The following is a 20,457-nucleotide window of genomic DNA, read 5'->3' as shown; positions in this document are numbered from 1 at the left end:
TTACAAAGCCGTAAGTTTGAAAGATTTTTTACTCAAGTCCACCATCCACAACAGTTAGTATTAAAGTAACACATAGTTTAATGCATGCATACATACAGCTTTGAAATCGCATCTCACTTGTTGAATTTCGGTTGGGGAAAGAGGTGGTCTGGTGGATATATTGCCGTTCATTTCAATGTCTACGGGTATAAAGTGGAAGGTAAATACCCCTCGTTCGTGTACCTTTCATAAGAAAAGAGTTGAAACTTGATGGAAGTTTACTATACAGAAGAAAGACATGATTGTACATATTTTTTACCCGTGTCGATGCGAGTTAGTATCTACTTTAATGCAGCTTCTCATCGTAATTTTGTGCAGATTCACCTAAAAACAGGTTTCCCACCCGACCATGAAAAGGGTATTGGACTTGTCAAAGCTATATGAAAAAGGTCCACAACAAATCGACAAACTGCTTACGTGTATCTCAGCACATGTGCTAATCCTATGTACGCGTATACATATGAGTGAATTGGATTGTTGAATTCCATATACTGACAAACTGATGATGTAAATTCACAAATTTTTCATAATTTGCATGCAAACAATGAAAAATAGGTAGATATGATTTGAATTTGGATTAAATTGCAGTAGAGCTCATCATGAATATTTATACTCTTCTGGCAATGTGGTTCTAAAGAGTGCATGCATTTATTATGGCCTGCAGAGCTGAATGCATGCATAAAAACTTTACATATGTAATACGCTGTTGGATGGAGCACATAATAAAAACCTTTACTCGTAGTATGAATTTTAGTTTTGCACCAGATTATAGATCGTGCTGTATTCATTTACATTTACATAGTCGTAAATATCTGTCATTCGACACAAATATATGGTATAAATACACTTAAATCATACATTCATCGAAATCTTGGGGTTCAGACTTTCTCCAGGGCCAGTCCCATCCATAAAACACGTCCCACAAGTCCTCCTCCTCCTCCGCCTCAGTTACATAGGTTATCAAAGTGATAAGCAAAAATGTAAAGACCCAGAGAAGGAAAAACCTTCGAAAACGGTGACTGATCACCTCCATGGCACAGAGGATAAGAAACGCTCCACAATATATCACGAGGGAGAAGGACATTGACACACCGAACATGACAACGTAGCTGTACAAACCTGCAGATACATTTAGTTCACATCAGAATAAATTTTAAATTAATGTGGGGGTCATTTTCGAGGGGACATTACCACGACTCCCGTCCGGAACAACAGATGCATTTCTATCTGACAATGTTGATAAGATTAAAACAATGAAGAAGGCTGCCCACACGTAAGGAAATAATATCCCAAACTTCCCGAGATCAGAGAGCCACCTTTTCATAGCCAGTATTACGAATGGTATTGGTGTCACTAGGGACGCGCCGAGGATACCGATCCGAAATGGGAAGGGTATTTTGCTAACTTCTTCTCGGACCAAGGGAGCAATGCTACATAACGGCATGTTTAATTACAGTGTGTGTTTGCGGTAGGATACGTGATGATAACCTGATGATGAGACTGATAAGACGGTTAAGTCGGAATTTCTACTTATTAAGTCAATTTCCGTCCCTTCTCAACGCTTGACAACAGACAAAAATGGTACATGGCAATCATTTCTCCAACTCCACAATTTTAATTACAAGTCCCTCATGGAAAAAGTGTGTTTTTGAATGCAAAGACAACGAAATTGAAGAATATGCATCACTTTTACGCCGATCCATAAATTTTATTAGCTGAAGCAATATAGATAAATGTAATCTTGCTGTCATGCAATTCAGTCCCCGTTAAAGCGGAATAAGAGAAAAGTGCTTTCAACTGGCTGCCGAAATAGCTCAGTTGGGAGAGCGTTAGACTGAAGATCTAAAGGTCCCTGGTTCAATCCCGGGTTTCGGCAAATTTTTTTTGCTCAAATTTCTTAGCACTAATTTTTGCATTAACAGATAATAAATTAATATTTACCATTCTATTTGTGGAGAGCTATGAACTCATGCAAAATAAACTTGAAAATGTTCTCTTCGTTATAAATTAAAAATTTTGGCTAAAATAAATGCAGTTTAAAATTCTTATGCATTCGAAATATTATTTCTATTCCCCGAGAGGGAGGAGGAGGATCTTTATTACTCGTGGTTAAATTACCTGCAAAATATGTCTTGTTACTACAAATAAATTACTACACAGGCAAGTTTAACAGATCACAATGGATAATAAAATATTAGAGATTCATGGGAGAGTAAGATGTTTTCTTTTTAAGTTGCTCGAAAAGTAGTGGAACCTATTTTAAAAATATAATTTTACTAATTTCCCTCGAACTTTTTATAGTATGAAAAATTTCAAATTCTTACTTGTTCCATACGGATTTTGAAGGGCACTGTATGAGGTCCGTCGGTTTGAAGGGAGCTGCACACGGGATAAACCTGGATACAATTTTTGACATTATCAGCACATATTTATTAGTTATCATTTTGTATAATTAATACATCATTATCATCACTACCTTTTGACAATTACGTTGATTCCTGCCATGAAGTCCAGCCATTTCAATCTTTTTGCTTTGACCTTCTGACGTATCAACTTCTCCAAGTAATCTAGCAATCGCTGCAAATTCATAAAATTAATAAAAAATACAATTGTGAACGTTGAATTGGTGATTTAATGTAGGATGTAGCACACGTGACACCTCTGCAAAACTGGTCGTATTTTGCATAGGTCGGGTAAACAACGCCCAAATAGCGTTCTCTCTTTAATACTTTATTTGAATGTTAAAATTACTTGAAATTTAGACTAAATTGAAGAGCTAGCAGTAAATCATAAAACATTCCATTCACAAATTCATACCTGCGGTGACCCGATTTCCAGCAGGCCGACCAGTAAGACCGTACTCTTTCACAATGACTTTATTCACCAGGCACACGCCTGTTAGTGTGCATTCCGAGGGGATGAGTCCTATATGAAATTGCGTATTGTTTTACATTATTTAACTGGATATGCAAATAAAAACATTATTATTTCACCATTTCTCGCGTGGGCAACGGGACTCAAGTATGGAAGGACTTCGTAGAAAATTCGTTGTCGTTTGGCCTCTTCAGATTCTTCTTGTAGTTCAAAGGGCGAAGGTTCTAATGACCTTTTCCTCCGTCCAGCCGCCGTGGTTGTCGTCGTGGTCAGTAAAAGAATCACGTTTGACAAGAGGGAAAGTAGGCCCAAGAGTCCAAGCAGGCCAATGGCGTTGGTGTTGACCTGTCATAGTTATTGAGGCAGGTGTCATTTAATTGCATAAAGCCATTCGAAAATTGACTACATGTGAACCTATTACATACGTGCGTGTAACCATTTGTGTATGTGCAATACTGTAAACCATCTAAAATACTTATGTAAGTGCCACCTGAACAACCAGCAACGTGACGCCCTGTCCCTTTTTTACGCAATTCAAAATCTAACCTGTGACGACTGATCACTTTCATTTTCAGATTTCATATAATGATGGTTCTTGTGGATGTCTAAATCCTGTTTAAATTTGCCCTTAACCCAAGCGTGATACGCCTAAAGGTGGATTCCCTAAACTTTAAATGTTTCACCTTGCTGTCCATCAATGTCGTTGTTAAATCACTCACATGACTGTTGTAACCGTGGTCGTGGTGTCCGTGGTCATGACCATGACCGTGATGCTCAGGTTCCTTCCAGCCCCATCCCCACCCACCGCCACCGTGCCCACCGTGACCAGACGCTAAAGCCAGTGCATCACCGTACCCATCAAAATCTACGGGTGGGGCTACAGCATTTCCTAGGATTGAACTTGCAGCAGCCGCTGCGATGGCAGGATTGACCCCAACGCCCAAACTATTCAACGCATTTAACTTGCTAACTGTGGCCGCGTTCAGTAAAAGATCTCGAGCGGCGCGTTCCCTCTCGTAAAATGGGTACGAGTCCAGAAGAGGATTTCCTGCGTGGTAACTGCTCCCACCGGCACCGAGTGGATAACTGGTATAGATTTGCTGTCCAGAAGTGGCTGACCCTAGACCAAAGTTGTTGTTGTGGTGGTTGATATACTTTTCAAACTTTTCGGCTGATTGGGCAGTATATCGTTGAGAGATTGGGGGATGTGGATATGAAGAAGAAGAGGAGGAGGAGGATGAACTACCTGAATTGTCTTTTTGAGAGGAACTCTGTTTTTGAGACGCTCCTCCAGAGGAACTTGATCCCGATGACGAGATCAGGCGGTGGTTACCCCACTGGTTGTAGTCGGGGTTGAAGGGTTGCAAAAGTTCCTCCTCCCTCTCCGTGTCAAAGTCGCTGGCAAGACCAGAAACTGGCATTGCTCTCGAAGAGGAAATTGTGGGCGAGGGATAAATCTGATGGTCGTCTGTCGTAGTGTGATTTTCCATGGGACTGAAGGAATTAACACCTAACTTTGACACTTGTTTGGAACGGTATCTTTTCGAGGACTTGGAACTTTCTCCATTTAACGGACGGACACTGAAACTAAGCACGAGAGCTAAAGATAGGAAAATAGGGAATAAATCCTTGAGACTTTTCATCTCGATTGTGATAAAGTAATAATAATGTGAGCTCTCTTATTTCCGACTCCTTCTCATAAACAAGGAAGTTGAGAAACTGAACAATTTTGATTTTAGTCTTCCGTTATTTATAACAAATGTACGAAGTTTGTCAGTCTCGACTACATTTTTGAGGGCGAAGATGATCATCTAAAAATACAAGTTGCATTGAATAGGTAGAACAAAATGTAGGAATCTCGCTCAATTGTTGACCAATCAAGGGTGAAAAATGCAATAAATGATACTTTTCATGACCGAAGATGTGGTCGAACCGAAATCAAATTGGCCGTGTCTTTTGTTTCAAGGTGACTGGGACAGATAAACTTGTAAATGTACCATTTATTACAATTGTACATCATAGTCTTAATTTTTTATTACACAGTGCAAAAATGAGGACAATGTGAATGATGTGTATGCGTGTACATATCCTTTCGTTGAGACAAAAATGAAACACATCCGCATTAAAATTACAGATTATTCTCAGAGAATGAGATTGACAATGTTTCTTCAATAATGGATTGATTTGCACAAAAATAACAACTTCCATCTTCACTGCTAAAATCGTAACCCACATTAGAACTCACATTAAAGTGACATGCACTGAATGATTCAAATGTTGAATTGAAGTTAATGTGCGACACTATTTTTGCGATTTTATGGTATTTCCTAGTCGGATTAAATTGTAATTATTTTATTAACAATTTATACAAAAAGTATTGTACAGTCTTGTATTTTACAAAATAAAGTGTGTAAATTAATAACACCTTATCCAAATGCGAGGGAACATGAGTCAAAATAGTAAATGTGTATAAATTGAGTATAAAATTGCCGAATTTTGTAAACTGACAGGTCCAATTAAGGTTTAAATATTAAATTATACGAGAAATAAATGAGTTGATTGGGAAAATTGTACTGAAACCTTATATAATTAGACTAGGCAAAAATAGTTCTGCCTTCTGAAGGTTTTCTGGTTCGGATACATTGGAATATCCCAACAACTAGAATCACTGCTAGTACAACAATTCCTACTATCGTCCCGATTCCGGCCGGAGTTTTCACCCAGGGCTTTTTAGTCGGTGTAATGGCTTCTGGTGTCGTCGATGGGGCAGGCGTGTTGATGGGTGTGGTTATAATCGTTGTTGTTGTCTCATACTCTTCTCTTAGGGCGATCCCAGCAACATTCGAAGGTTCAGACTAAGGAATTTAAGAAAACCGTATTAAAATATATGTATCAACTGACATGACATACATATGTGTACTCAAATTGAACTAATACCGTCTGCGTTCTGAATGTGGCTACTACTGCAAAGAATGCCCTACTCTCGTTGTAATCACGAAAGTCGTACTTTACATTTACTACAGTACCAGGAAGGACACCCTCTTCCGAAACAATATGCAGCGAATTATCTATTCCTCCTACAAACTTGTCGACGCTTGAAGCCAAGTAAATTTGATACCATTCAGCTCCTGTGTTAATACAAATATGGACTTTGTTAGTAAATAAGAGTAGATTAATCACGGGGGAACAACTTACTAGCATTGTCAATTCCTAATATTTTCGGAGATGTGAATCCAAACTGCACTTCGGATCCTTGTAAGCGAGTCACTGTGAAATCCAAAATTCGTACAGGTCGTGGAGAAAATGTAATCGCATTCTCAACCAACAGTGTCCCGAGCATATTTTCGGAGCGACCCAAGTAGCCTCCGATTTGTGCTGATCTGCATCTTGGATTAGAACTCGAAGCACAACCAAATTGAGATTGATCCATTGGAATGAGACGTCCCAATAAATTCACGGTTTCTTCGTCGCCTTCGGAAACTTGGTTAAGAGCAACTTGGTGGTAGACTGAGACTGAAATTTTGTAAACTCCATTTTGGGGAGGGGTGAAAGTCGAAGAGTAAATGCCATCATTTGCCGAAACGTCCGGAAGACCAGATCCGTCATCGAATAATGGAATCGTATATTCTCTCAAATTTTCAAAAATTATTGTAGCTTCTACATTTTCTAAATTGAGCACCCTCTTTCCACCTGACTCAATTGTAGCAAAGATTGACAAGGGGACAATTTTTGCACCTCTACGGTCGAAATCAAAGTAATTATTCTCTGCCGATGTGTCAACTTGAATGTCCAACGAATTGCTAGGATTTTCGGGGTCAGCCGTTTCGACACTTGCAACCAAAAAGGCAACACAATCATCGGATACTTGTGAGGAACAATTTGTGATATGGACGTCAAATTTGGAGTCCTGCATAAATAAAATTATTATTTAGTACAAAGTTGTTTACTTGTTACTTATTGATTTATTATGTAATTTACCTTTGGAGGGTTCTCAATTCTGGCGATCATAACTGTTCGCCTAGATCCGTCCGATACTTCGTTCCATTCGTCATTTCGAATTGTTTCAAAGCTTATTGGGGGTCCTTCAACTTGTCGAATTTCAACATCACCTTCAGAAATGTATTTCTTGATTGTCAAGCAAAGCACAAGGGATTTGATATTTGCATCAAGAATCGGAATCCCAATTTCACTTCGGAGTGGAACAAATCCTTTGAATACCTGTATCATTAACAAATTAATGAAGATTGTCAGCAAAGACACACAAATTGTTATTTGCAGTGTCTGTATAACTGTACCGTAAATTTTCTGTTTATTCCAGGCTCCACAGCGTTATCAAATTCTTTTTTAACAACGTTCAAAAATGTGTCAAGTTTAGCCTTGACATCTGTTGTTCCATTGACGACATGATGCTGCCCATCCGTGAGAGAAACAAGTTGTTCGAGATTCACATATGGCGTTTTCTGACTTTGTTGAATTTCGATTGCAAACAAGCGCAGATTTTGATCTTGGATGGATGAAAGAACGTCCCCAAAGTAGGTGCTATGCTCGAAACCATTTTGCGTTGCGCCTCTCTTGACCACAAGTACAATTGAGCCCGCCGCATGTCTTCTGGCACGTATTTTCTCTACGACTTCTTGGATAGCAAGGCCAAAGTCACGGACAACTGGACCATCGTAATGTTCCAAAGTGGTTTGAATGACGCTGGAAGTAGTGTGCAAATATTTGGGCATAAAATTATTTGGGTAAACTTTTCAATCTGTCATCCTGAAAGAAAACCTACTTTGAAAACTTTGCGGATCCTGACTGGATTGTTGACCATTCACCCTCTTCATTAACATAAAAGTGGCTTCTGTCACTACTACTCTGGGGAAACGTTCCGATAGCCGTAACGATATCTTGAGGAAGATTGGTGTCACTCACAAAAGCTTGTAGACATTGGACAATTTGATCCAAGATTTCGGATGATGTCTATTCAAATCAGAACCAATGAACATTTTACAAATATTTAGTCTCAAAATATGCAATAATGGCGATAAGTCTAAGTCTAATCCTATCAGACTTACGGAAGTTCTCCCCTTGTCAAGCAAAATATACAGCAACGGCTTCTGAGAATTTTTGACAACCTTAAAAGTCATATCGGGCAAGTCATCGAGTGGTCTGCCAACCGTCTGATAATAGTCATCACTCTCTCTAATAACTTCCCAAACACTTCGATGACCACACCACAGATTGTGTCGATTTGGTGCTTCATGGTTGTGAGTTGTTTCATCGCAAAATTCCGTCACATCATTTGCCCATGGAAAGAAGTTGAGAGACGTGTTGACCGAATTAGTTGCAGATGGAATAAATCTGCATTTTTCACTGTTTGGCCCATCGTTGGATTTAGGGTCGCAGTCGGGGCTTGATTGTCCTTGTCTGAAGTACAAATGCGAAATGAATGGAAATAGATAAGGAGAAAGTAAAATGAATTACAAGAAATAAACTTTACCTGGTCAGAATGTCACCTTCTAAATTTTCAGAACATCCTGTAACAGTCCAGACAGGATTTACTGATGGCTTAACGTGAAAGTATGGAAATTGGCCAGTTCCAATGTCCCCGTGTTCCTCATTAGTGCCATAACGGTATCGAGCAAATAAGTTTAATATGGCTCTAACTGAAGTACAAAAATCGCAAAATTAGTAAACCTTTTAAGTTAATAATTTGATAATTCTGACATATTCACCTGGATCGCCGTATTTAGGCGGAGTTACATGATCCATTTCCGAGAAAAAATCAGTCGGAAGTTCAATGTGTTGCCCTGCAGCCCCACAAGGGATAGGATTTTCCACTCTTGCAGCGTCAAAATCATTGGAAATTTTGATATCTGCAGTTGCATAGGTTTGTCTGTTGCAAATTTGTACAGAATTATTCAGTATATCAAATTTCCAAGCTGATTAATATAAAAATTAAATTACATGGTGGCAGTGGTCGCATCTGTTGCCCAATTTTGTGGAATCAATAACTCGACAGAATTGATGTGAAACTTTTTCCTGGTGCTGAGCCACAATTGATTTGAGAATTGTGTGAATACTTGCTGCAATCATAATAATACACAAATTATGTTTACATTTGCATACGCCTATTGAATCTCATAATTTTAAAACAAAATTTACCTGCAAATTGTTGAGAAACTTTGGGACACCTTGAACTCCTACACCAAAATTGGTTGGGGGTGGAGTTGATTCATCGACGGCAATCACCAAGTCGTATCCGCCCGCCCTAGAAATATAGACTGCATTCGAACAGCTCAGAATGCCAGGGACTAGGATGGCGAAAATTAAACGCGATATCATAATGAACAAATGCACTATCTGAACTACTACTGGATTAAAAATGAAACAATTGAAAAAAAGTAAAAATGAAAATGTTGATTTGTGAATATGCCGTCACCGCTGGAATATTTAGGAATAATTTCCAGCTGGAAAGACCCTCTCATTTTATACCCTCCTATTCATACATTTTGGAATAGATCACTTGCTTTCACGGTAAACAGGAACAGTTTCAGACCGGAAGAAGGGGATCGTTCTGTTGGGTAAAGAATATCATAACGTTTTCATACATGAATTATAAATATATGAATATGAATACATACAAATATAAACAAATAAGTAAACACTTGACTAACTTGACTTTGACAGATTCATTCTCATAGTTTAATTCCATTTTGTCTACATTTTTGTTTACCGTGCTGGGATTTGTTGGTATTTATTTATTTATAGTGATTCCTCGCCCAAAGCATTGACAGATAAGGAATGATAGATAACAGTTTCATTTAGGAGGAGAGCCCCTCTACATGCCCCTCTCAGATCTCGATGCCTTTTGCATATGTAGTAGCCCTAGGTGAGTGAAGGATAACCCTAGAGTGGTTTGATGCCATGGCCACATTTGCGCCCGCCACACCCCCTCAAAGGTGTGAAAACCACAAAAACTGACAACTTCAAAAATTTGCCAAAAATCCAATTTTGCTCGGATTTTCATAAAATTTACATTTTTGTGATCCCAGATACTTGTGTGATCATATCCAGTAGCAATCTCAACCTTTTTGAAATTTCCGAAATTTTAGGACATTCCACTGCTCATGAATTATTCGAAAATTTTCAAAATTTCAAAAAAGTTGAGATTGCTACTGGATATGATCACACAAGTATCTGGGATCAGAAAAATGTAAATTTTATGAAAATCCGAGCAAAATTGGATTTTTGGTGACAGTTGAAGTACATGAAAACAGGGCTTTTTTCGTGTTTTTTACACCTTTGAGGGGGTGTGGCAGGCGCAAATGTGGCCATGGCGTCAAACCACTCTAGGGTTATCCTACATTCATCTAGGACTATCAAATATCCAAAGGGCATCGAGATCTGAGAGGGGCATGTAGAGGGTCTCTCCTCCTTAGTCAAATTGAAATAATGTTTATTCTGTTGAATCGGTTGGCATATGTGTCAATAAAGTAGACTCCAAGTTTATGTTTACCTATAAAACTAATATTTTGCGATTTTGTAGAGACATGAGACATCCATATTAATCGTTAGTATGTGCTAAAAAGGTTGTCTCATTTTGCCTCCTTCTTATATCTTTATGATGCTACGACTTGTTGTAGATGCTGTTAATAATTTTTTCTATAACGAGTTCCAAGAACTTTGCATTTTTATTTACACGAAATAATTAGTTAGCACAAAAATTGCGAGTGAGAAACGTATATAATTGTAGCTTTTTTATCTACTTTTCAGTCTGAAAATAAATAACGAATGAAAAGTCTCAATATTTGTATGCGTCATTATCTATATTTTGTAATCCAAATGTAAAATCCTCCTCCAAGCACAATCAAGGTGAGAAGCGCTCCCCCAAAGACGGAAATAGTAATGATCCCCTCCCTCGTTTCAAACCAATGTTTTGTCGGTTCTGCGGTAGAACTGGGAAATGGAGAAGGAGTGGATTTTAGCGGTGTTGTGGGTGGAGTTGTCGTCCGCGGAGTGGTCGGTGCCCGTGTCGACGTTTTGGGAGAAGTGGCGACGCTTTCTGTAGAGGAAAATTGCGAAATTAATAATATGTATATTCTATAAGTACGAGAGACTTCCGGTTGATTTGCATAATTTAATACCAACATCGCATAAAAAATAAAGGGAATTTATCTAATTTCAAATTATTCTAATTATCAACTAATTATCAAAAACAATTTTGCATAATTTTCGTACGAGCTGGAACTAGTCTTACCCGTCGTAACCCCTTCAGTAGTCGAAGCCGTAGTTGTTCCAGGCGGTCTTGTCGGCGGGGCTGGAGTCCTGGACGTTGTTATCGGCCTGCTTGTGGTTGTCGTCGTTGTGGTCGTAATTACTGTGCTTCTTACGTTCGCCCCAGTTATCACGGATACAACGGATGGAAGCTATAGGGAAAAAATTGTAAAATTCAAATTAAAACTTTAAATCGTATTAAATAAATAACTTGTAATACGGGATTAGGTCCAGAGCGTAATGTTTTAGCTTTAAGAGCAAAATATCTATCCGCGTGTTCCCCATAAGTAAAAGTAATGCTTTGGTGATTCCATGCATCTCCTGGTGGTGGAATTTCATCCGGCGGAATGAGATATTCCGCGTTGTCGAAATTGTTCAAAAGTTCAAAAAAATCATCAGACTGTTTGATACTGTAGGAGTCGACGTTTACTGCAGAATTGTGTAAATAATTAAAATAGGATGAACATAAGTAGTTTGAACGATGCAACTTGTCTATAAAATTACCCAATCCTTCCTCAGCCAAATAAACGCCAGGGACCGTCCACTCCAATAATATTTTAAAGTCATCCAGAGGAGTTGCAGAGAAATCAATCACTCTGTGAGCAATGGGCTGGAATAAAATATTTTAAAAATAGAATTCAACGGGGTCTCAAATTTTATTTATATTAGAATTACCTTGAATTTGTCGACATTTTTAAACTCAACCATCGGAAGAGTTTGGCTTACAATAAAATCTACCGTTGGTCTGATGGACGAACAACCTATTTGGTTGGTATTTGACGAGTATCAAACACATGCAATTAGAGTTGGTCTAAACTATGTAGCAATTTTAGCCCTTTAATTATTTAATTACCAAATTGCCCACATCCAAAATAAATCTGATCAACAGGAAATAGTTTGCCCACTGATGACGATATTTCTGGGTTTGACATGTTCAGAGCATTAGTTGTCGTTGGTGGTACTCTGTACTGTGCAGTGACGATAATGTTGTGTAAACCGTCAGACTTGGGGATGAAGGTCCCCGAGAAAATACCGTCATCCCTTGATAAATCAGGAACGGCAAGTCCGTCATCCGTTAGCCTAATTACGTAAACTTCCGAATTGTCCACGTGGGTGACATACGCAAATACGTCAAATCCATGGGCAGATGACATTAAAGGAAGTCTGTCTTGACTTAGCTATAAAAAATATAAGGCACATCTTGTAAGTACAAATCCTTACTTCCGGTTAGTTTAAATTTGAACCTGTGCGTATATTGCAAATGGCGTTCCTAAGTTTGAGCCGGAATTTTCAAACGTCATATCGACCACATTATTCTCAGCAGAGGTTGAAATACTAAGCTCTACTGAAGGAATTGTCGTTATGTCCACAGCCTGAGCAAAGATGTAAACCAGCATCCGACATTCCCCTTGAGTGTCATTGCAAGTATATTGGAATTGGTCCCACAATATATTCTGTAACAAGAAATTCACAATGTCATGCTATGTTTTAACGTTTTCCGATATTTAACATATTCCGTACAAACCGGATAAACTGTTGCTATACGAGAAGCGGAATAATAGACTTTGGCCACATTAGAGGTGTAGGTTGTGCCCCACTGGGCCATTTCTGCGAACATTACGTCAGGATGATTTCCATTGTTAGTCCATGTAAACCTCGGAGAGCCCGTTATCATTCCACTTAAAGGAATTACGAACGCTTCAAATAGTCTGATTCTGGAGTTAACTTTTAAATCCACTGGTTCATTTTGATTGATAATATCTCGACGAACCAGTACGTATTCTTGGTTGAATTTAATTTCACTTTGAATCTCAGTTGTCAGATTTTTCATAAATTCGCCAAGCTCCTCCATCAAATCTGTCGTTGGAGTTACAGAAAAATGAATCCCTTCTGACTTTGAAACGACACGTTCAAGCGCAATTGAAGGTTGAATGTCACTCCCTTGAATTTCTATTGCGTGTATTTTCACTTTGGATCCTAATACTTGAGTAAGCACGTCACTTTCGGGAGTTAGATCAGCTACGGATACATAATAAGTCGAATTAAGCAATTGCGATAGCAATGGCATTATTGTCTGACTATTTAAAAAATATGTATAGTTACATTACCAGTGTTTGGTTCTGTTCCTGTCTTTACCATTAGAATTACAGCTCCACTAGGATGCTTCTTTGCCGTCACAATGCGAACAGCTTCCTTGAGCCCTCCTCCAAGATCCTTAAATCCTGGTTTCCTCCCAAATGTCGTATTAAACGCACTAAACAAATGTTTATCAAAATGTGCAGCAAAGGGTAAAAAAATAACGACTGAAAGGACCACTTACACAATAAACTGATCTCGCCCATCTCTGAATGGGGTCCAAGGCACAACCTCGGTAACGAAATCATCCCCCAGATTAGGTGGATAAGTCCCGACTGCGGCCAAGACGTTTTCCAATGTATAATCTCCCACTAAATTTATCAGTGTAGATGAAATCTGCGATAATACGTCGGAAGGAACCTAGGCAATAAATATCAATTATCATTATAAAGCTAATGGAGTATTTAAATAGACATTGCTGTATATTGTTGTAGTTCAAACCGGACTAATTCCTCCATCCAGTAAAAAATAGAGTAAAGGTGATGCTGAATTTTTCACAACTTTGAAGACCACTGGACTTGGATTGTTTGGTTGAGTTGCCTGCTTCCAGTCACTAGTTTGCTGAATTATCTCCGTTATACTTTTGTATCGACAAAAAAGATTTTGAGGTGTGGGTTTCTGCTTATCATGCGTCGTGGCGTCACAAAACTTGTCAACACTTTCCAAGTAATGATAACTCATTATGGACGATTTTGCTGTTTGCTATTAAACGACATAGTTCACTCGCCATAACATTTATCTGTGTATTTAAGTATGTACCTCGCCTGAAGGTAGAAATCTGCATTGACTAACTGGTGGATATTCATCGCCTGGCGTGGGAGAACAGTCGCTGTCATCCTCACTGCATTAAGCACAATTTACGTTGTTTTTCGATAAGCTAAGATATTACGTTCGGTTTCTTACATATTTTTAAAATCTCCGGAAATCGGAGCATCAGTGCAAGAATTTACTTCCCAATCACTTCCCGTCAGAGTTTTGTGGAAATATGGAAATTTCACATCTCCAGGAAAGCCGTGCTCTTCCCTGCAAAACGGTTTAATACATATTTTGTGTTCAAAATTATTCAACAATTATTTAAAAGTCTAAAAGCGTAAACGGAATTACCAAACTCCAAATCGTAATCGGGCAAACTGTGTCAGCAGAGCTTTCCCAATATCTCCAAATGTTGAGTTTTGAGGATCATCAAAGAAATTGTAAGGCAAGAGAATTGCAGATCCTGGTCGTCCACATGGATTTGGGTTATCTGCAGATGGTACAGGGTGTACGTGTGAAATTTTTACATCGGCTGCTTGATAGTATTGTCTGGAATTAATTAATTATCGATTTCAAATTCATTTCGAAATAACCAAAACATCATTCACCCACGTTGTCGCAGCGCTGTCGTGAGCTGTATCCCAATGGCTCGGAACAACAATGTCCACGTCTTGAATAGAAAATTTGGAGTCTGTCGACGAATACAGTGCTTCTGATAAAGCTTGAATTCCGATCTGTACATTAACCAAAATTAAGCAAGATACTGTAAATTAAAGAACTCAAAATTGTGCTGTTTGCGTATGTACGTATTATGTAAATACTTTGATATTCTCGACGTATCCAGTTATTGTATTTTGTGCAGTTTTTTCGTCAATTGCTACCACTAATTTATAAGATCCGGTACTATCTAAGGAAATACTTTTAACGAATGCAGGTAAAAGAACAATGGAAATCCAATATACTTGTAACTTTTTAAAATTCACCATTTTGTGATATTTTTATTATACTTTATACAGCCAGTAGATAATTAGTTGTATTATGGTAATACTAAACAGAGCCTATGTACGTAAATACGTATGTATTTCCAATTTCATTATCAGAACTTATCCTGTTATCGGTAATCAGTTATAAATCGATATACGTATTGATATCAGGCTGACATTCAGATATTCAGGAAAGTGCGAAACTATGCATGTTGACGAACTGCATAGATATCGGACTGACGCATTTCATGGGCTACAGTCATTCAGTATCAAGAATTTTAATTTGCGTTATGGCAAAATTACGTTGTGATATATTGCTGGTTGATGTCATGATTTTTAGGTGTTATTTATGGAGACTAAACGTCAACAAATCTTGCAATACTTCAAATTGATGCTGGTATGAAAAAATTCACAAAAGTTCATAAAATTTGCGATACTTAACAAAACGATTTATTTATGTAGTTTATTAAAATTAATCGATTATCTATATTTTGTAATCCATATGTAAAATCCTCCTCCAAGAACTGATAGCGTAAGAACTGTTCCGCCAAAAACAGATAAGGTGATTATCCCCTCCGTTGTCTCAAACCAGTGTTTTATGGGGTCATCCGTTGCCGGAGGCGGAACAGTAGTTGTGGGCTTTGGAGTTGTTGTCGTGGAGGGTGGGGGCCTTGTAGTTGTCGAACGCGCCTTAGTCGTTCTTGGAGTCGTAATGATTGCTAAAGCAATGAGGTTATACACGTTAATTTAGTAAAATAATTACATTTATAAACTTATATTTTTCATACTCGTAATCTCGGCCTCCGTCGTTGTGGGACCGGCTGAGGTCGTTCGTGGTGGTAGCGTTGTTCTGGTCGTGGGGCTAATTGTTGTTGTAGTTGTCGTAGTTGTGCTTGCATCTAACGTAGTCTTAATATTCACACCCACAATGACCGACAGTTGTGACCACTGTAAGTTTTATCAGACAAATATGTAAATATTTACGTTTCATGAAGCATGCCAAAAAATTTCCGTAATTGCCATAAGTATCTGAGTTCTTACTACTTCGATGCCGGAGGACGTGACTATAGTTCTTATTGCGTAATATCTACTCGCTTCCCTACCAAAATCATAAGTAACACTTTGTAGGGTCCCAGGTGGTTGAGTATTCGGCAACTTATTTGCCGGTAGGTTTTCAGCGTGGTCGAAATCGAACAGCAGCTTATCAATCTCATCTTGATGTCGAATTTCATAAAAATCTACTTGGTCTATTTTCAAACAGTTCACCGGTCACTGACTGATTTACGAATGCTTAACTTGTATTGTGAGTCGCCAATACCTGGATTACCCCTTGGGTCTCTAACTCTCGGATCGGTCCATTGTAGATTGACTTGGTTGTTCTCAAGTGGAGTTATCACCAAATCCTGTATATTTCATTATTGTTATCGAGTGACGACTAATAATTAGTAATTTTTATGGATTCGTGTTGGTTAAAATATTAGTTCCATACCACTATTCTTGTTCCGATCGCCTATAATAAATAAATCTGATTGTCTTACACCAATACAGTACTACATTGCCCTCTCGGATTAATACATAAATGATTAATTTTACATATCCATACCTGAAACAATTGGTAATTGACAAACTCTACGTTCTTCTCAAGGTTGGAGCTAACGAAAAAATTTTCTTCTGCAATTTTACTCCAACAGCCTTGAAATTTCGAAACCCCTTTCAGTTACTGCAAATTACTAGTTCATGTTGTATCTTAAATAATAATTAAGTACCCAGATAACCACTCCCACACCCAATGTGTCCTTGATCAACTGGAAACAATCTCCCAATTGGTGAAAATGATGCAAAGTTTTGAGTTTCGTTTTTGCCGTCCATAATTTTAGTGGGTACAGTTGGCTCAACAAACTTTTCATATTTTGCAATCACAAAGATTTCGTACATCCCATCAAATTCCACCATGTCGTCAGTAACTTCTGGGACAAATTCCCCTGAGAATATACCGTCGTTTGTGGTTATGTCCGGTGACGCACTTCCATCGTCTTTAAGTTGTACAGACCACGCGTGCTTTCCTGGCGCAGTGGGACAAGATATCACGGCAGTCACGTTAAGACCTAAAGTTGCCTGGAACGGAATTCCGTCTTGATCCAACTAACAGAATACATGAATTGAAACTACATGTGACAAAGAAGTATTAAAAAACTTAATACTTTTGCATAAATGGCAAAAGCTGAGCCGGTGTATGACCCAGCGTTCGCATCTCTAAAGTCGACAATGCCATTGATTGCGGACGTTGTAACGGTGAGCTTGATATCTTTCGGGATTAAGTCCAAGTCTTCCACTTGCAGTAACACAGTAACTCGAGCTATGCAAATGCAAACACTATCGCATCCAAGGGACAAACGTGACCAGCGTACACTCTATAAATCATTGTTGAGAAATTAACCCTTGTGCAAATATATAATTTCCTTTTTCATTGACGATCTTACATCCAATGGTTCTTCCCCTTCGGGAGATGAAAAGTAAAAGCTTTTCCGAGAATCTGTAGCAGTTTCTGCGGAGTCCCACGTCATCTCTTGTAACGTAATATCAATGTAATCTCCATCAGTCCCACCCCACAGCTTTGGGCTAGCAAACCCTCCTGACAATGGTATTGCGAATAGTTCGAACTGTGTTATTCGAGAAGTCGATTTGAACCCCACTGCCTCATTGCAAAAAATCATTTCATCCATTCCAACTATATATTTTTTACTTCGAGTAAACGGGGTTTGCAGGGTGGTTGTCAAGTCAGTCAAAAAATCGTCAAAGGGTTGACCAAGATCTGATGGCTCCGAAATCGTCAAGTGCAACCCTTCCGACTTTTCGACAACTCGCTCGAGCGCGTTTCCTGCCTGGATTGGACTTCCGCGTACTTCCACGGCAAATATTTTCACGTTGGAGAGTAAGAGAGGAACCATCACTTGACTTTCCAAAGTTAGACTTCCTATGACACGGAGTATAAAAAATATATTTTACCAGGAGCACTTAACGAGCAAGGTTGGTACTCAGACTGTCATGAAGTTTTTAAAAAATATGAAAACATAAAACAATAATTATCTACCTGTATTAGGTTCAGGACTCAGTTTGACAATTAAAATCGCAGCCCCAGATGTATGTTTTCGCTGGTTAAATGAAACCAGTAGCTCACGCAATGCTCCAGCGTAGTCTTTAAACCCAGCCTGATTACCAAACGTTGTGTGAAATGCTCTAAAATTGAAGATTTTTTAAGCTAATCACTTTTCAAACTTTTAATTTGTACGGACTTACGTTACAAATTCCTGAGTAACATTCCTAATTGGAGTCCAAGGTATAACCTCCGTAAAACTTTGAGTGGGATCCTCGGATGGAAATTTTCCAAGCCCAGCAACAATACTGCGCATTTCGCGAGATTCGATAAAAGTTGAAAGGCGAGAAGAAATTTGCGGAAGGATTTGGGCTGGTGCCTGTTTACATTATTTTCAGCATTGCATAAAAATAATAATTGGTAAAATAGCCCCATACTAATTAAATTATGTATGTACGTGCGTAAATCCAGCATCCAAAAGGATGTAGAGCATGGGTTTTGGAGACTTTTTGACCACCGTGAAGTTGACACGACCTGCCGTATTTTGTTCTGTCACCATTTTCCAATCTGGTGTAGTCTCCATAACCTCCATCACACTTTTATAGCGACAATAGTAATTTTGTGGGGTGGGTTTAGCCCGATCGTGAGTCTCAAAGTTACAGAAGGCTTCAAATGTGGGTAAATGGTGGTAACTCATCAGAGATGATTTTGCCGTCTAGAAAAATTATTACAATTTTCTTGTCAGAAGAAAATATTTACATTATCGAGAGTAAGTCTGATACCTGAGCTGCATTTGGGAAAAATCGACAATCGCTTGGTGGTGGGTATAAATTATCAACATCGTCAGGATCTGGCCCACACGGAGTCTCGTCATATCTTAATAAACACAATGGAAAGAACTACTAGAATGTTTATATACCGATTTAACATAACTGTGTGGTAATTATTTACATGTTTTTGTAAATTCCTTCAATTGGTGCATCTGTACAAGTGTTAACTTCCCATTCTGTTCCAAGTAACCGTTTCCAGTAATAAGGAAATTTAGCATCTCCAGGAAAGCCATGTTCCTCCCTAAGAAGTGTGTAGTTTATTTGTTAATTTTGTGTTTTTACCAAGAAATACCACTTTTAAGGAAATTACCAAACGCCAAATCGAAGTCGAGCAAATTGTGCAAGTAACGCTTTCCCCAAACGCCCATATCTTCCTGAATCTCCAAAGTCAAAAAAGCTATATGGAAGCTGCATATCACGACCCGAAAATCCGCTGATAATATAATTCTTGATGAAATACTTGATATAAATATCGTAAATGTGTAACATTGAAATGTTGATTTATTATCTCACCAAGCGTTCGGATTGTCCACGAAGGGAAGAGCAAAAGTGTGTGAAATTTTTAAATCTGCGGCTTCATAAAACTGACTGAAATTTTAAAAGTATTTTCAAGGAGGTTTTAAAGATTGTCAAAAAAGTTTGAATTTACAATGTGGAAGGCCCATCAATCTCTACATCCCAGTGATCAGGTACTAAAATGTCGACATTTTGTATAGAAAACCTTCCATTGGTTGTATAGTGAAGCAGATCAGACAAGTCTTGGATTCCCATCTTTTGAAGTTGTATTAATTTTCAAATTTTATTTTATGGACTCCTGAAATTTCGATATCATTTCACATAATATATTCATTACCTTTATAATATCCGTGTAGTTTTCCACATCGTTCTGCACAGTTCTTTCGTCGATTGCAACAACAATATTTTTGTAATAACCAAATTCATCCAAGCTTAATTCGTCCGAATTGATGATATATTTGAGTAAAATTGTTAAAATAATGTTGTAAAATGATTTGTGTATTAATTTCATTTTGCACAGAATTAAAAACAAGAGCTTCTAATGTTTTTTAATCAGTATGTACATATGTAGATCTCACTTTTCCTTCAATAATATTTGTAAATTTATCACAATTTTTAACTTTTAGATGCCTGTGTATTTTTTTCTAGTAATCAATTGACGTTAATACTGCAATAGGTACACACACAATACGATTAAACAACTGGCTTATACGTATATCGAAACTGTAATCATATTGCTATCAATTATTATGAATTATCGATGTATGTATGTAGCTATATGAGACGCACGCATCTGCATAGGCAACATTTATCGATCAGTTTGTTATCTGAAATCTGTTATCAGTATGAGATTATGCGAATATTTCCAAAACACGTCATTTTGCTCTCATCCGGTATATTAGTATGACCGGGTCTTCTTTGTAGATTAATTATCATAAATAAGTGAATAAATATTTATTGCATGTGA

The 20,457-nt window shown here is 38.1% G+C and overlaps 4 protein-coding genes, 1 long non-coding RNA gene and 1 other non-coding gene across 7 annotated transcripts; 2 read left to right on the top strand and 4 right to left on the bottom strand.

Moving 5' to 3' along the window:
• Positions 1-43: 43 nt before the first annotated feature.
• On the top strand, positions 44-2,226 carry LOC118436610. The gene is made up of 2 exons (XR_004835588.1): positions 44-1,312; positions 1,397-2,226. It is a non-coding gene; the product is annotated as an uncharacterized LOC118436610 (long non-coding RNA).
• On the top strand, positions 1,843-1,915 carry Trnaf-gaa. Its single transcript has one exon. It is a non-coding gene; the product is annotated as a tRNA-Phe (tRNA).
• On the bottom strand, positions 2,099-4,641 carry LOC118436609. 2 transcript variants are annotated; one of them, XM_035855051.1, is made up of 7 exons: positions 4,160-4,641; positions 3,633-4,033; positions 3,033-3,258; positions 2,857-2,964; positions 2,516-2,616; positions 2,364-2,435; positions 2,099-2,293 (listed from the first exon to the last, which is right to left on the bottom strand). In XM_035855051.1, the coding sequence occupies exons 1-7, from the start codon at positions 4,554-4,556 to the stop codon at positions 2,234-2,236; spliced, it is 1,365 nt and encodes a 454-aa protein (XP_035710944.1). In that variant the 5' UTR covers positions 4,557-4,641; the 3' UTR covers positions 2,099-2,233. The 2 variants fall into 2 exon arrangements, with proteins under 2 accessions (XP_035710944.1, XP_035710943.1); XM_035855050.1 differs by having other exon boundaries at positions 3,633-4,641.
• A 576-nt stretch (positions 4,642-5,217) lies between these two features.
• LOC110854192 (calcium-activated chloride channel regulator 1) lies at positions 5,218-9,373 on the bottom strand. Its single transcript, XM_022102593.2, has 11 exons — positions 9,067-9,373; positions 8,869-8,987; positions 8,637-8,797; positions 8,402-8,567; positions 7,977-8,328; positions 7,694-7,881; positions 7,209-7,614; positions 6,892-7,131; positions 6,109-6,820; positions 5,851-6,041; positions 5,218-5,768 (listed from the first exon to the last, which is right to left on the bottom strand). Exons 1-11 carry the CDS (start codon positions 9,244-9,246, stop codon positions 5,508-5,510), a joined length of 2,976 nt encoding a protein of 991 aa, XP_021958285.1. The 5' UTR covers positions 9,247-9,373; the 3' UTR covers positions 5,218-5,507.
• Positions 9,374-10,576: 1,203 nt separating this feature from the next.
• On the bottom strand, positions 10,577-15,181 carry LOC110854042 (calcium-activated chloride channel regulator 1). Its single transcript, XM_022102438.2, has 16 exons — positions 14,889-15,181; positions 14,680-14,801; positions 14,419-14,616; positions 14,218-14,337; positions 14,074-14,155; positions 13,756-14,016; positions 13,499-13,674; positions 13,287-13,432; positions 12,704-13,197; positions 12,423-12,632; positions 12,032-12,356; positions 11,854-11,939; positions 11,683-11,788; positions 11,399-11,607; positions 11,162-11,330; positions 10,577-10,966 (listed from the first exon to the last, which is right to left on the bottom strand). The coding sequence occupies exons 1-16, from the start codon at positions 15,051-15,053 to the stop codon at positions 10,725-10,727; spliced, it is 3,111 nt and encodes a 1,036-aa protein (XP_021958130.1). The 5' UTR covers positions 15,054-15,181; the 3' UTR covers positions 10,577-10,724.
• Positions 15,182-15,477: 296 nt separating this feature from the next.
• Positions 15,478-20,205, bottom strand: LOC110854228. Its single transcript, XM_022102640.2, has 18 exons — positions 19,828-20,205; positions 19,624-19,745; positions 19,488-19,562; positions 19,285-19,407; positions 19,096-19,215; positions 18,927-19,020; positions 18,602-18,859; positions 18,348-18,523; positions 18,142-18,287; positions 17,531-18,024; positions 17,252-17,461; positions 16,817-17,192; positions 16,654-16,742; positions 16,540-16,560; positions 16,369-16,453; positions 16,092-16,297; positions 15,839-15,998; positions 15,478-15,769 (listed from the first exon to the last, which is right to left on the bottom strand). Exons 1-18 carry the CDS (start codon positions 19,999-20,001, stop codon positions 15,531-15,533), a joined length of 3,168 nt encoding a protein of 1,055 aa, XP_021958332.2. The 5' UTR covers positions 20,002-20,205; the 3' UTR covers positions 15,478-15,530.
• Between the last annotated feature and the right edge of the window lie 252 nt (positions 20,206-20,457).

The sequence above is a fragment of the Folsomia candida genome, unplaced genomic scaffold (genome assembly GCF_002217175.1).
Source record: "Folsomia candida strain VU population unplaced genomic scaffold, ASM221717v1 Fcan01_Sc009, whole genome shotgun sequence".
Classification (NCBI taxonomy): domain Eukaryota; kingdom Metazoa; phylum Arthropoda; class Collembola; order Entomobryomorpha; family Isotomidae; genus Folsomia; species Folsomia candida.
The sequence above is the reverse complement of the archived record's forward strand: the minus strand, read 5'-3'. Positions and strand labels throughout refer to the sequence as shown.

Coding starts and splice junctions, on each gene's coding strand:
- LOC110854192 (XM_022102593.2), bottom strand. CDS start 9,246: ATGATATCGCGTTTAATTTTCGCCATCCTAGTCCCTGGCATTCTGAGC. Junction 7,615..7,693: donor GGATCCGCAAAGTTTTCAAA/GTAGGTTTTCTT, acceptor CACTACTTCCAG/CGTCATTCAAACCACTTTGG. Junction 5,769..5,850: donor CCACATTCAGAACGCAGACG/GTATTAGTTCAA, acceptor TAAATTCCTTAG/TCTGAACCTTCGAATGTTGC.
- LOC110854042 (XM_022102438.2), bottom strand. CDS start 15,053: ATGGTGAATTTTAAAAAGTTACAAGTATATTGGATTTCCATTGTTCTT. Junction 14,802..14,888: donor GATACGTCGAGAATATCAAA/GTATTTACATAA, acceptor GTTAATGTACAG/ATCGGAATTCAAGCTTTATC. Junction 12,357..12,422: donor CATTTGCAATATACGCACAG/GTTCAAATTTAA, acceptor TATTTTTTATAG/CTAAGTCAAGACAGACTTCC.
- LOC110854228 (XM_022102640.2), bottom strand. CDS start 20,001: ATGAAATTAATACACAAATCATTTTACAACATTATTTTAACAATTTTA. Junction 18,288..18,347: donor GTTACTCAGGAATTTGTAAC/GTAAGTCCGTAC, acceptor CTTCAATTTTAG/AGCATTTCACACAACGTTTG. Junction 16,561..16,653: donor TCAATTACCAATTGTTTCAG/GTATGGATATGT, acceptor TATTTATTATAG/GCGATCGGAACAAGAATAGT.
- LOC118436609 (XM_035855050.1), bottom strand. CDS start 4,556: ATGAAAAGTCTCAAGGATTTATTCCCTATTTTCCTATCTTTAGCTCTC. Junction 2,436..2,515: donor ATCAACGTAATTGTCAAAAG/GTAGTGATGATA, acceptor AATTGTATCCAG/GTTTATCCCGTGTGCAGCTC. Junction 2,294..2,363: donor TCAAAATCCGTATGGAACAA/GTAAGAATTTGA, acceptor TTTTTAAAATAG/GTTCCACTACTTTTCGAGCA.